This window comes from Pyxicephalus adspersus, chromosome 1, assembly GCF_032062135.1.
Source record: "Pyxicephalus adspersus chromosome 1, UCB_Pads_2.0, whole genome shotgun sequence".
Lineage (NCBI taxonomy): Eukaryota > Metazoa > Chordata > Amphibia > Anura > Pyxicephalidae > Pyxicephalus > Pyxicephalus adspersus.
Genome location: NC_092858.1, coordinates 140,070,238 through 140,086,183, shown reverse-complemented (window position 1 = coordinate 140,086,183; position 15,946 = coordinate 140,070,238). Strand labels below are relative to the sequence as shown.

The following is a 15,946-nucleotide window of genomic DNA, read 5'->3' as shown; positions in this document are numbered from 1 at the left end:
AATGTTACCTCAATAAACACAAAAAGGATAGATATAAGTTTCCAAAGATCAGGGGGAACCAAATTCAGGTCCCACAGTCACAAATAAAAAAGCAGGAAACACTATATGTCATCTTGCTGTTGAGATCTTAATCAAGAAGAAAAGCCATCTTTGCAATCCTTGAGATTCACACTAAATGAAGTTTACCTTCTTCAATGATAAGTTTAGTGGAAAATAGCTCTACTAACCTTAGTGATGATAGGAATCACCAATTCCAAGATGCCCATCTTTTAAAACACAGGTTTCAACAACCTGCTAGTAAAACCAGCAAAGATTAGGCAGGATAACAAATTCATTTTTTAATTGTAAAAAACTTTTTACTTTTCAACACTGCAGAAAGAAGCACCTGGTGGAAAAAATACCTTTCCTGTATATCATCCAACCTACTTGCAAAAAAATGTCCCCAGCACAGACAATTTCTGATTGTGGGATACAAATCACTGACAATATATTGGGAATGAGGTTCAATATATTCCTTAAAAATTATTGCGTCACTGCAAAAATTTCATATATATATGCCCTTGCCACTAAACAAAAATGATTACTGTCAAGGAAAAAGGCAGGAAAGGGTAAACCTTAGGGAAACAAGTTATATTTTAAAGTATGAAATATAAGTCACACCCTGCCCTACAGGCATGTTCCCATGGTAGGGATGGTTAGATTAGAAGGTGTGACTGGCACTGGGTTACTCCTGTGAAGTAAGGAAGAAAACAAAAAAGTCTTGAAAGTGAATAAAAAAATATGTAAAACAAGTAATTTTAATTTGAGCTTCTCTCTGTCGCTCCACCCCACTATCTTCTCATGGGAATTAGAAGTGACAGAACTCTCTGTATAGCTAACTTTTGTAAAGTGCAAGCAGGAAGTGTAAAAGGCTTAACTTTCAAAAAAAAAAACAAAAAAACTTTCCTATGATAAAACTGTGACCTGTTCTTTTTAAAACGTTGTAGACAAAACATGCCGAGATTAGCATTCCAAATAAGCTAGACATTGTCACTTTACATGATTCTGTAGTTGTGGGGACAGGTTACTGTAAGAGAAATAGGCAGAAAGATAGACCCGCTCTGATTTTGGTATTTGCTTTCCATAACTGAAAAGGTGTAAAAGCCTCAAAAAAAATCCCACTGCTTCCAGGTATGGGGAAATATGCGACCACTCATTTATCACACAAAGATGTAACCTGTTCCTGGACAAAAACAGGCAGGGAAATGATGTAGGAGGGCAGATCTTTTACCTCTGTAAGCCCTGTGACTTAAAACCAGACAAGTTTTAGAAATTGATGCAACCTGCTGAGATGCTATGAAGTAAACTTGTGACTTTGGCCTAAATGGGTTTATTTTAAGTTGCGCTTATGGATGTTGTCAGGAGGTCAGATTGGGGGAAGAGCTTAATACAGCAATGATTCTCAGAGGAACCAGGCAATCTTTCAGAATGTCACTAAGTTCAACCTGTTAGTTTTCCTATAGTAACAAAAAAACACAGCAAAACTCTACTATAAGCTCTAAACAAGACACTTGCACTATACTCAAAATACTTTATTCATTCAGATGTACTTACCAAACCTAAAAAAACAAAAAAAAAAATTTTAATTGGTCACAGTATAAAAAGTTATAATATAGGATTCCCCACTGTACACAACTTCCATATGTAAACACGGCTCAACTTCCATGCAGTATCATTGTGGATATTTGTCATCTATACACCAAGTGTATGAACAGATGGACACAGTAGTATTTGTATTACAGGAAGGAGCTTATAATACATGCTCCTACTCCCACAGGGAAGAAAGCATGTTCCATTTCTTATTAAACCCACCCAAATACACCAGATACGCCACAGGGCTTCTTCTCCCGGTCACAGAAAAAAACTCCCATATCCAGGGAGTCGGCCAGACCACCCAGTAACACCAGTTCTTGTGCCAGGGGCGAGTGTTTAGCAATAACTGGAACCAGTCAGAGATTGCACCGCTGGCTTTATATGGAGAAAAAGCCGTGACGGGGACGTGTGTTCCAGCAGCTGCTCACTCAGCTGTGTGACTCTGTACCCAGCCAGAGAGCTGCACAGCATCGCAATCGTAGCCAGAGTGCAGTCAAGCACAGGCAGCTATAGCCAGCAGAGTCAGTGGTGGCTAAGACTCAGAAGCCCAAACACTCACCCAATATTTAACCACAAGCATGTTGCATAGGCTGAAAGAATTAAGGCAACTGTTCCAGCTTAACAATGCAACCCATATAATAAGAACCTTTCCATATACAGATGTGGGACTAAAGCAGTGCTCAAGTATCCAACATGTTTGTTAATAGAGAATTCTTACAAAAAAATGGCTTGTCGGTTTTCCATCACTGCATTAACAATTAACAGATTTAGATTATTGAGTTATAAATCATGAGTTTCCAAGTAAAAAAAAATGATAACGTTACCATAAAATTAAGACTAAATAATGGATGTGAAACCAATTTGTACAATGCCTAAACATCTGTTGGTAACACTAGTGTAAATGATAGGACTGTACCTATAAAAATTAGCAAATTGTCCCATAGTCTAAAGGTGGAAACTGGACACTGGGAAATGATCCCACTGAATATCTTACATACTTGACAGTCACAAATACTATCTTTAAGTAAAGATGCTGCCATTCATCTCTTGTATACATGAAGGCCCAGAAAAGAGGGGGATCCGCTGTCAACAGTATAGAAATCTGTAGACAATAATAACCTGAGCTTTTCCCATTTTATCGAAAAGAGAGATTTCAATTCCTGTCCTAACAGAATGCAATATCAAATTGGGGACACATAATGCAATAAAACCTGACCTGTTCTTTCCCTTCTCTGATCCATTCAAAACCTTAATGTTTTAGCTGCAATTAGATTCTATACAGGCAGCCAAAAACCACTGGCTAGGATTAAAAAAAAAAAAAAAAAAAAAAAGGTGTTTACATGAAAGCGTATATATGGTCAAAATCTTTTCTGCTGACTAAGCTCAGTTTAAAAGTTTAACCCTTAACTTTTTTTTATCTTTTTATGTATACCCAGTATAGACTGGGTATTGTCTGGAGATACACAATGTAAGCAACAGGTACACTTTAAAGTTGAAGCTTAAGAGGTGCACTGACTCTTTAAACAACTTTGCTGGAAAACCCACTCCAAATTCTTACCTATGAGAGGTATGACTAGAATGTAAATCTGGGATGAAAGCAGCTGATCCAGGCCTGGAAGATGGTTAATGAATCCATTGGTGTCAGGAACAAGAAACAAGGGGCGGATTTCCAGCTCCAGTGGTCTTGTCTTGCCATCCAGTACAGCCTACAGAAAAAGAAATGATATCATTTAGGCAAAAATATATTCCACTTCCAGGTAGTTTGGCCATTGTTCGGAAAGACAAGGTAAATATTATATGTAATCACCACCAGGACTAAAATCTCTAGTAAGCTTCCATATTTTAATGCTGTTCAATGTGCTCAGGATATTCATTTTCCCCCTGACCTTCAGCAGTATCCCATTTCCTTATGGCTGAAATTAGGTTTCCAATAAACATTTCTTTTATTTTAATTACATGTAACTTTACTGTAGAACATTGAAGTACCAGGTGTCTTTTCTAGCAGATGCACAGGGGCTATCTTCAAACAACAAAATATGAACTGTCACCAGCATGCTGTGGATGTGGAGGGGTCATTCCAATATCATTGTGCAGTTTTCACTAAATCATGCAAGGTAAGTATACGTTTTGAATTTTATTACTATTATGTTTTTTTAAAACAAGAATTTTGTTTTATGCATGTATTATTTATTTTTCGGTATTACTGCTGCACATCCATATTGCCCTCAGCAGCCTGTGCTGTGCTTTTTGCTGCTTTTTTTTACGTGGATATCATGGATAATTTTGAGTCAATTTTTTAGGCGTGTTTTGTGGAAGAAGCCAGGAGGAAAGCCATGCAAACTCTGAACAGTTAGTGGCCACTTAAGCCACTGTGCTCTATCTAGGAAATGTTTAACCCCTTTATTTTACAGCTCTGAAACACTAACACACTTAAGCTACGTACACACGTCAGATTTTTATCGCCCGATAATCGGCATCGGCCAATTATCGGGCGAAAATCTGTCGTGTGTACAGTCGGTGTCGTCCATCGTCCGGGCGACCGACCTGCCGGATCCACGGACGATGGACGACAGCCGATCCTAATGAAAGGGAAGGGGAGAGCGCGCAGCAGGGTGCCGCTCCGTCGCTCTCCCCCTCCCCTCTCCATAGAGCATGAATGGTGCTGTATGTACAGCACCGTTCATGCATCGTGCACTCCCTTGTGGTTGGAAAGGATCGTGAAAGATCCTTTCCAACGACAAAAATTGGAAGTGTGTATGCAGCTTAAGGTTAATATCTAGTCAGTTGTACAATCAGAAAGTTCAGGAAATAACACAGTTAAACACAAACATTTAACAAATCCCTTGTGGATCATTAACAATACAGCTCAACTGTTTTAAGAGAATATGGGCAATGTGCCACTTTAAAAAAAAAATAGGTAATTTAAAATATAAGTGGTTAAAAAAATGAATCAACAAGAATCTAATTTTTTGGCCCATTTGGCTTGATTTATTGCTACATAGCAACCTGTAAGCAATATCTACAATGAAGGGTGGGGGTTATAATACATCCAAACACCATCCACTGTAGAAGATTGGAGCTCTGGGGCGTCTTTGAATAGACTGTGACTGTCTGCACGTCCCCTCTGCAGGATGCACAGATCCGACATCGAGGTCACCTCATCCCGAGCCAAGAACAAGGAGTTGTAGGAACAGAGTTTGGACGGCGGGTGGTAAAGGGAAGCAGTGCAGTCACAGGGTAGCAGGGCAGTCGGGAAGTCTGTGGCATTTCTCCTCCTGCAGGGTATTGTGTTATAAATAGCCCTGGACTTCCTACTCCACAGGTTCATAAGTATACAGTATCCTGTACTACCGGCAGCTAGTTCTGTCCTGTGAAAATGACAGCTCTGTATCACCGACTTTTCCAAGAACACATGCTCTTAACTAAAAAGGAAGAAAGCACTTCAGGTTAATAGGAAAAACACAGATCACAAGTATCTACGTGTTCATCTTATCTTCTGTAAAACAAGGATGGGTACAGAAAGGATGAAATCACTGATGCCAAAAATTTGGTGACAATAATTTCATACAAATGCAACTAGTGAAACTACTTGCATCTCTGTAGGTTCCAGTTGGCCACTAATTAAATTTTACATTCTGTTTGTGGCCTGGGAGAATAAACACTCTTTTTTTATGTTGGGTCTATACTTCTAGGGTTTACAAAGTGCAAATATCTTCCAAAAACCAAAGACAACATCTAGAAGACTGTATGGGCTCTCACAAACACTCGGGAACATTGACAAAGATGAAACTTCTACAAAAATCAGTTTACCCGATGCACACAAATGATCAACAAAGTCAAAGGTTCTGATTAAACGATTTGCAAGTGTAATGGAAAGGTATTACTGAGTATTATCACGATCATCAGTGATATCAATCTGCTTGGGAATCACCAACATCTACCAAAATCTGCTACATGACTAGCACAAAGGATCCCAATATTGTATATTACATTTAGAGTTTTAATGAAAGAAAAATTCCTTTTTCCAAAAGTTTTGATGATCATAATTGACAGCTTATTTATCTAAATCTTTGCTGGATTAGATTAAAAAATCTATGGAAAGCCATAGTCAGAACGGATGTACTAAAGTCTAACTCCTGGAGCTTAGACTTCCTAGAAGTGGGCGTTGGTTTTCTAATAGAAGTGTGGCTTATATAGCATTGTTTGCCAACCTAGCACAGAGAAAGAAAATCTTTTTAAATAAAAATTTGTTGAATAACCTATATTAACAAATTCTAAGCCAGTGAATAACTATGGCTTCTGAAGGTCGAAATGGACAGCACACAAAGATGATGACCACCAACAAAATGTTAATGTTTTTATTGAAGTAAAACTTTTTGGCATGCATTTAGTGTTAAGTACCCAAATTGGATTTGCTAACAGTTTCTGCATTCTGTGTAAGGTGAGGGGGGAAAAGCTTTACGAACCGATATAGTGTGCTTAATCCATATGTGCTGGCAAGGAACACTCAGACAGAAGAGAGTGATGAGGAAAACTTTATTTACTCCTTTATTGTAAAATCAAAGGCTTGGGGCAGGTAGACAAGTTAGCTTTAGTGCTTATGTACCTAAGAAAAGTCTGGTCACCTACCAGTTCTGTGTAAATGGACAGATATACAGTTGTAATATTTGTTTCTGATCAGTGCATTTAGCCGTCTGCCTGGAGTGCAGCTTTTACTATGATGTCATGTTTAATATATTCTGTACTTTTAATGTTCATGCAAAAGCAAAGGTAAAAAGATTAACAAGTCAACAAAATACAATATCGATATGTATAGACATGGCAAAGGAAAATCTCTAACTAAATAGGTATACCCACTTCTGCTCTATTGCATCAAGGTGGACCAGCAGGATCTTTCAGTAAACTTCAATTAGGTGTATGAAAGGTGAGTAACCAGGCTGGCTCTGGGCAGACAGCCAATTGCTGAAGGGTATGCATGTGTGTTGGGTCCCAGAAGGGCTTTCACCGGAGCTGTATTACAAGTTGCTCGGCAAAGATTGCAAGGTTCATGCATATGGTGAGACAGATGTGTCTGGCAAGGTTTCAAAACTACAAAATGAAGAATTATGGAAGTGTAGGGCCCTGGGCATTGGCAGAGGTGGGGGCAGGAGGATGGAGAACAAATATCTCTTCCCCTTTGGTATCAGTTAGTAGCTCATCTGGGAAAACAGGATACCATAAGCCTTTCCCGTTGTAAGTTAAGTTAAAACATTGAATGCACATCTGCACAGACAGGAGTGTGAGCTGTCTGTACACAACAGAAGATTTGTTGTAAACTAAAACATTTTAACAGTGCTCACACCTAACAGAATTATTTGCAGTGTTCATGAAAACTAAATGTGTATTGTTTGTGATTCTGTTATTAAATATCAGTTATTGCTGATATTGCTATGCTTGCCTCCCAAGGCTGCTATGATTGAGCCCATGTCCATTAATTACAACTACTTATGTCATGCATCCGGAGACCACTTTTGGCAAAAGTAAAGGACATAAGGACATTTTAAAAACTAAGGCAAATATACAAAAATAAAAAATAAAGATTCCCAGTAATTTGTGTAGGTGCCATCGAAAGTGGTTTATTTTTTTTAAAGCTGTTTTTTTTTACCTATTGTGAAACTAAACTCTGTGCAGTCATTTGTGATCACCACTCAAAAACTGCACTACAATTACTGTATCTCCATCTTTATATTGTAAACCCTCAATGACATAACCAAGTGACACTCATCAGTAGGTGCAGGGCCTTCTTACAACTTGGGGTACATCTCTCACTGAAGGAGACTCAAAAAGATAAAGGCTACATGCATAACAAAGGTAACTTAAGGCCTGAATTTCCCTCACCTGAACCTTTGTTGTTTCCATCACAATGTTGAAGGAACTTTTTTTCTCAAGAGTAGGCTATGGGGGAAGGTAGGGTATGTTTTCCATCCTATGCTTTATACAGTACACTAAGGCCAGGTGAAATTAGGTCTTTAATAAAGCACAACCACCTATGATTGTTGGATGGTATGTTCACAATAAGTCAATAGTTAAGTTTAAGTACTGGAATTCCATTTTGGACTATAAAGCAAATTAGCATTACCTATTAACAGATAATAAAAAACTGCAGCATCTGCAAATGTAATTATCCCAATATCTGCTAAGTATTTGCAGTCATTGGCATTTCATTTATAAAATGTATTCCTGGAAGCACAGAACACCGTCTTTTCTTCTGCCCTGTGACTAAAAAACACTGAACTAAAAAAACAAAAAAAAAAAACACACAATGGACCCAATGGCTCTAGAAATATTCCTTAGCTGCCGTTTACCTTCCTGCTCCCTATATATGTCCCCGGTGATGTCACTGCTGCTCCCTATATATGTCCCCGGTGATGTCCCTCCAGAAACACAAGAATCAGATATGCAACAGTCAACACAGCATTCAGACATAAATAAGGAACAACAATAAAAGACAATAAAATCATCCAAATAAAAAAAAAAAAGGCAAAATAATCACAGTAGTAAATACTTAGTAAAAAAAAAAAAAAACAATTCAGTACAAAAATAATTACTTATTGCTATAGCTGTCATGATGAGATACATGTAAACCATGATAGTTTATAACCTGCAATATAACTTAAAGTCCGATGTATGTACATGTCCTAAGAACTGGGTGAGTAGGTGGTAGAGGACTGGATTTAGGGATTAATTAATCAATGAGAACTAGGCTAAAAGGAGATAATGTGTACATATGAAGGGGGTGGGTGCTGAAAGGGGCTTAGGCACTTTGAAATAAAATGTAAAGTCCAATCAAAACAGCTAAATAAGTAAAATAGGGAGGAGCTTTGTTTTTCCTACAGTTTAAAAGTTGGAAGCTGTCACTTCCAACGTTTCAATCTAAGAACATACATGTAAAGATTGTGATATAAAGTTATCTTTATTGTAGCTCACGCCACTCAAAACTACAAAGTTGTAAAAAAAAAATGGTCTCTTGAAGTAAGCTTGGAAAAACGCTTTCAGGACTGTCAATCTTTTGAGTTCTCTGCATTCCTTACCGACTCCTCTCCAACCCCACATCACCATTCTCTCCTACAGTGATGGGAGGTCAGAGCGGACTAAAGTGGACCACTGAGGTCAACGCTACCAATCTGACCCCTGAAGTTCAGCACTAAATGATGCAGGGGAGAAAAAAGTTAAGAATGTCCCCCTATTAACTCAGATATGTAAGGGTAGTGTTAAAGTGCAGGGCGATGATCATTTTAATCTTAAAAGTGAGCTGCGCTCCCAAAACATCAATATTGAAGTCCAGTTACTGTCTCAAATACTGTTGGGAGAGAAAAACAAACAACTGAAGATACCATGTTGAGGTTTAAACCAGGTATTAGAATGGGACCTGCCAGGACTTACAGGCACAACCATTTCTAGGGTTTACACAGAATCTATCCAGTGAGCAAAAGTCCTCTGGATGAAAATGTTGATGCCAGAGAATAATGGCCTGACTAAATCAAATTCATAGAAAGGCAAGAGTAACCCCTTGTTATAACCAAGGAATGCCGAAGAGCATCTCAAAACACACAATATTTCGAAGCATATGGGCTAAATCATCAGGGGACCACAAAGAGTAATAGTACCGTCACTTAAAAACAAGCATCTGATGCTTCAATTTACTTTGGCTCGCCTAAATTGGAAATAAGATTTGAAAATGCTTCCTGGTCTGATAAGTCTTGATTTCATGATTTTCTTGATTTGAATAATTGAGTTAAAATTTGGCATAAAAAAACATACAGCATTGCATCAATGGTTCAGGCTGGTAGCGTTGTATTGGTGGGGGATATTTTCTTGTGCCTTGGTACCAATTGATAATTGTTTAAATGCCACAGCCTACCTTAGTAATGTGGATGAGCATGTCTATCTCTTTATGGTTGCTACTTTAACCAAGATAATGTGTCATGACACACAACTCAAATCATCCCAAACCAATTTCTTGAAAAGGAAAGTTTGATGTGCTCAAATGGCCTCCACAGTCAACAGATTTCAATCCAATAGAGCACCTTGTGATGTAGTTGAATGGGAGATTTGAATGATGGAAATACTGCTGACAATTTTGCAAAAACTACCCAATGCTATCATGTCAATATGGACCACAATCCCTGAGGAAAGTTTCCAACAATTTGCTGAATCTCTGCCACAAAGAATCATGTCAGTACGAAGGGCAAAAAAGGGTCCAACCAGCTCAGGATTATCAAGGTTTACCCAATAAAGTGGCTGGTAAGTGTGTGTATACATTATACAGAAAAAAAGAGCAGCAGACAAAAAAAAAAAAAAAAGAAAATCCATAACACACATGGCCTGTAATAATTGAAAAGTGGAAACAGAAGTAACAACAGGGACCAGGCTCTAAGACAGGGGTGCCAAACTCAAATACACAGTGGGCAAAAATGAAAAGTTTGGACAAAGTCGTGGACCAACCTTGATATTTATTGAAAAAATATCTACAATTGAGGAAGGTCACAAATGAATGTCAACAGGGGAGGGGGCGCTTGTGGGTTCAGATTGACACACCAGCAGAGCATTCTGGAATTTGTAGAATTAGCGGTTCATGCACTTGTCTTACTGGTGGGGCAGCTCTAGTAGAGCTAGTAGAGTATTTGGTATTTTCTCATGGGCCAAATATATTTATAGTGCGGGCCTGAGTTTGACACCTCTGCTCTAAGGACTAGGGTGTTGCAGGGTCTCTGTGAATAGGTAAAATACTGAGAATGGAGGAGTTCAGGCACATGTGCTGAGGACTGATTGACAAGGAGTAAAATATTAAATTTACAGAAAGCCTAAACAGACCACAGATAGTTTCTTGTCCAGAGTAAAGTGGAAGTACCTGAATTTTTTGCTGACGACGTTTTTGCTCCTCCAATTTCCTTGCCAGCTCCTGCTTTTTGGCACGCAGTTCTCGGAAATCATGCTCTGCCCCACTGCTGTCTAGCTCTGAATCTTCTGTGTACTCTTCGATCACTACATCATCCTGGTATAAAAAAGATTTATAACAGTTAGTGTGGGATTTACTGTACATTACCTGCACAAAGTATATTCAATACTTAAAAGATTTACTTCTTCCCAGCGCTGATATTTCAATAGGCCTATAGTGAAACAACTGCCATATTGTAATTTACATTATGCATGAAATTGAGCCTTAAACATTATTTTCACCAAAGAAAAAAATGATTTTAAAAAAACCCCCAAAAAAAGCATGCACACAAATGTCTAAGCACACTAAGTTTCTGGAAATGGAGGTGAAGTCTGTGTTGCTTCTGGCAACCAAAGGATCCTTTTTATGTTTCTAGGGTAGGTTAGAAAATTAAAGTAAGGCATTGGCTGGTAAGGATAGGAAACAAATCCATATACCCTTTTGGAGAATTACTTGGTCTTACCAAGTACAGTGCATTGGACACTAAGCTAAAACAACAAACTACTTTACCCTGTTCATTTTTTTCACAGTATTTTCATATTTTTGCTTGTGGAACCATTCTTTTATTATGGTATTTCATATTAAGTTCCACAAGACACATGTGGGTTTAGTGGAACTTGCATATAATAGTGACAACTGCTGAGAAAAATATTACAAATAAAGGCCACCCAGGGTGTGTGATTTTGAATGAGAGTTGATATGCAAGTAGAAAACCAGTAAAGCACAATATCAGTGCTATGCTTCCAAAAATAAAGGCACACATATGTAAAAAAAAAAAAAAAAAAAAAAAAAAAAAGAAGAAAAAAAATTAAAAAAAAAACCCATAAAAAAAAAAAAAAAAGAAAAAAAAGAAGAACTTAAAGCAAACGTGTTCTTTGTCTATTGGAAAATAAGCAAAAAAGTTGCTTCAATGTGTTTCAACAATAGACTTAAATTTCCTAGCTATTCTACCCCTCTGAGAACAGCTAGCAGCTAACAGTATGGAGGAGTATGTGACAGTACTGTACCAATGTTGTCACTATAGGGGTAGCTCATAGCCTTGTGTGAGAAATGGCTCCAGCTACCTCTAGTTTTCCTTTGTTTTTCTATGCTCCTGGATGTTGAATTGAAAGTAATAGGAAGACAAGTTTTTGCTGTAAAGAAGTCCTAATTAAAAATAACCTGCTGCTAATGCCCCATGTAGCCAATAGGTTTTCCCTTAAACTAATCTGTGCATATCAACCAAATTTTGATCCCTAAAGACAGGTCCTCATTCGTCATATGGTAGACTGTAGGACTGAATGTAAGTATGCTTTAATAAATGTTACAATATGTAATGAATTTCTTGGTGTTTTGTTTTATATAGCATACACCATATATAAAAAAGGGACACCAGCTGGAAACAATACTTCACGTTTTATTACTATATACAGGAGTTGCAATGGCTACTGTCTGACCCACAAGGTAGTCTACAGTTTAAAGGATCTGTATACACTGCAGGATTACTTTGTTGTTCTTATTGTTTAGCTACATTTTGGAGTTTACTGATTTTTCTTTCACTTTATAGGATCCCAAAGCAGATTAAACTTATATAATGTCTGCAAAGTCTTCTTGAAATGACAATGCTCAAAAAAATAGCCAAAAAACACTATGAAAGTACTCTGTAACCCTGGCAGATGTTACCAATTGTTCAAATATGCAGTGCTGTGGAAGTCCAATTATGTCATTGGATGGGGGTTTATTGGAGTTACACCCCCAGTAGCTACATATGACTGTGTATAAAGTACTGAAAACTGTATATTGAGATATCAGACTAGAAAGAGGCTTTGTATCTTTTAAATAAAAGTGACCAGCACACTATGAAATACATGCCAGCTGTTCTATGGTATTACAATTTAAGACACTGTTTGGGATATGGGAAATTCTGGAAAATTTGCATTTCTTAAATGTATTTATTTTGTAAATTATGCACTTTAACACAGACGTGGTATCTAAAGTAAAGATGTACTGAACGCATTGATAGTTCCTCATTTCTTTTTAAAGTATTGAAGTTAATTGCAGAATGGATTGTGGCCAGACATGCAGATATAACGTTACTCTTGTGCTTATTCTAATACAGATACCAATGCAAGGGGGGAAATTAGAGGTGGCAGATCAGCCACTTCGCTCACTGGAGCAGTCACCATGTGGCAGATTTTCTAATCCACCTGACCAAGGCTTCCTTAATAGCTGCTAAGAATATTATAGCTGTAGAATAAAATTCTACCTCTTTACTATGATGCATAGAGAATAGATTAAAATACTTGTCCTTGGTATAGAAGTCTAGTTCTTGCAGGAGGTCCAGCCATTAGATTGTTTTAAAATAACTGCGGCACAACAACAAATGACCTATATATTGGTAAATAAGGGAGAGAATCATTAATTAATAACTACCTCAGTCCAGCATGCTGGACAGCCCCTAAATGTGAACCCATGACATTCATTATTTATGGACACAACGTGAGATTGTGGCTGTCTTTTATTCACATCATTCAAGAAAGTTGCATTATGAGTGCAGTGTGACATACACACATTATTCTGTGATTTCCTCATACCACAATCTTTGAACATGGAACTGGGTTTTCCTGTCAGAAGTCAGCACTTCGTGCAGAACCAAGAATTTCCAATCAAACAAATCAGCTTTTTTGTGGAAGTTGTTTTTCGTCCTGTCTACTGGGATTGAAATTATGAAAATGTACAAATATTGTAATAGAAACAAACAAAATGAGGTCAAATGTATCCAAATTTTAAAGTGAAGCTGACATGATCTCAATGATGACAGTTCTCAAAGTGGATTTATACCAACTGGAAAAAAAATTAAGAAGTTTAAATAAGACGTTTATAAATACATAAATTACCCTTAACTACAATCCAGCAACATCTTTTAAAAGTTTTCTTACCTCCCCTTCTCACACCATTAACTAGACTTGGCATCTTTTCTTCTGCCAGCAATACGCAGCAAATCTCAAAGCAGGGGCTCATCACCACTCACCCCTGACATTATCACCTAAGAGAAATAATGCCTGGTGGGTTTATTAACAACTACTGAACACAGGAGGGAGCGTTTTAAATGATTAAGAGTTAGGGCATGAACACTCATCACTATTTAAAACTCCCTGCAAGGACAAGCCTGCCATTTGTTCAAAAGGTACCCCAGCATCAACTGCTCCAGGTCATTTTACTTAAAGAGGACTGAGGAATCACAGCCAACTAATACGGACATGTTTATTTATTATTTTTTTATAACATAGTTCCACTAAGTACAAGAACCTTGACATGACTACAAATTCCTGTTTTAGTCATCAAATATTCCCTGTGGAATGACCTTGGTTCTCAAACTGTATGTGGGTCCTCAACTCCCAACCAAGTGAAAATAAGGTTTATCTCTTTCCAGCACTAAATCCCTTGAATAATATTCAATTGGCAGATGCCAACATTTCAGAGGCTGCCCTGGCATTGAATGGCAGTTTCAAAAATTCAGTCTGAAAACAATAGTTAATTAGCTGTCTTTAGCACACAGTTAGCTCAACATTTTGATTTACTAAACATGATTGCAGATAAGGACTTCAAACTTATCTGACTATTTGTATTGGTGCTCAAGGTCAATGGCTTAGCCCCAAAAATAAAGCATCTATGCATTTTTATAGTTTATATTTTTAGATCTATTGATTTAGGCCATCAGAAATTACTAAAAAACATTATCTTTAATTCTAAATTCCCCGATGTATATCTATAGAATAAACACATGTATTAAAAAAAAAAAACCCTCAACATAAAGAGCAGTTGCCCTGTTATACACTATTCCAATAATTCCTATGAAGGAATATTTTCCCTAGCTACTATATTTTCATCTCTATTCACACAATATTTTTTCCTTTTTTTTTTACAGCCCTGCTATACAACACAGGCAGCCATGTGATACGTCATTTACCCCAAATGCTGCCCTTCCTTTCCCAGTATGAATACTGTTTTAGGGGAGATTGCCTACAAACCATATAAAATTCAGGTATTTGCATTATTTGCACCTAGATTTACTTTTATAGTACTTTATAGTATACACTGGTGTTTAGTTTTATCAGAATAGACCTACTCAACAACCCTTTCCTGACTTACCTCATCTCATTTTTAATTTATTTTAGTGAACCATAGAAATAGATACAAATGGCCAGCTGAAAATGACATGATCTGTGCCTGCATCTGTGTTTTAGATGAATAGGCTTTAATAAAAAAATAAGATGGGTGAAAGCGTTTTCAACTGCACAGTTACTGCTCCTGTGCATTCACATGATCTGGCCTACACCTGTGTTTTCAAACCACCATGTCGTGTGGTTGCAAATGGAAATAACAATTTTAAGTTCTACCCAAAAATGGCAACTCATGTCAAGGAGATCTTTAAATGGACAGATGACAAGAAACAAAAGAACTAATGGCGGATCTTGTTTTGGCCTGTCCATGGTTATCCTTTTCTGGAATCCATCCTGAGAAGGAGGAAGGCAGGCAGATCACATAGAGCTCAGTCTCACTTCCTCGTCTCTGGGCAGCACATCACAAGCTGAGGTTTACAAAGAGGTATGTTTCAGCTAGCATGCGGTAAATGTCTGTTGAGATCAGGAGTTATATGTGGCTCCTGGTTAACTTCTGAGAGGTCAAGTGCTAGTCAAAAGGGTATTTAGATTGTATGTTCAGCTTTCGTAAGATGCTGGGTGCCAGAGTCCAACCCACTAACCAAAGGGGAACTTCACACTTACTAAATGACTACAGGCAATAACGACTGTGTGTGAGTGAAAAGAGGAGGGGACACCCCAGTGTCAGAAAAAGGTCACAAGTTCACTGTGTCTGGTAGTCAGCTCCACACTAAAAACGTGAGAAAACTTGCTATTTCAGAGAAACGCTGCCTATTAAAACAGCCACTGATCCATGGCATGAAGATCTGAGCAATTTAAATGTACAAGTAAAAAAAAAAAAAAAAAAATCTGTAACTTAACAGAATTCACTCATACAGACGTCAAACAAAATCCATGTTGGAAGTGTTTTTGTTTCTGGTTTCCAAAAATGCACTCTGAAAACATTTACCATATTTCAGTACTGGTATATTTTTTTTAAAGAACAATTTTCTTCACGAAAGTGGGGAATACTTAACCTTACACACACGAAAAAAAAAAAAAAACCGAGAAAAAGAAAAATAGACCTGTTGCAGACAGTAACTACTTACATTAATGGATTATTATGGATTTTTTTTTTTTGCAAAAAAATCCAGTGTGGACGGCACCCATCACTTCAACAGAAACTCAAGGTTTTTTTTTTTACTTTCTATTTTAC

The 15,946-nt window shown here is 37.5% G+C and overlaps 1 protein-coding gene across 1 annotated transcript in view; it reads right to left on the bottom strand.

Annotated features, from left to right (window-relative positions):
- SMG6 (SMG6 nonsense mediated mRNA decay factor) overlaps positions 1-15,946 on the bottom strand; it is a 147,916-nt gene that overhangs the window by 6,728 nt on the left and 125,242 nt on the right. The window contains exons 15-16 of the mRNA XM_072429141.1: positions 10,523-10,666; positions 3,191-3,338 (exon numbers count right to left, since the gene is read on the bottom strand). Of these exons, the coding sequence (XP_072285242.1) occupies positions 3,191-3,338; positions 10,523-10,666 (292 nt within the window). The remainder of the gene's footprint in view (positions 1-3,190; positions 3,339-10,522; positions 10,667-15,946) is intronic.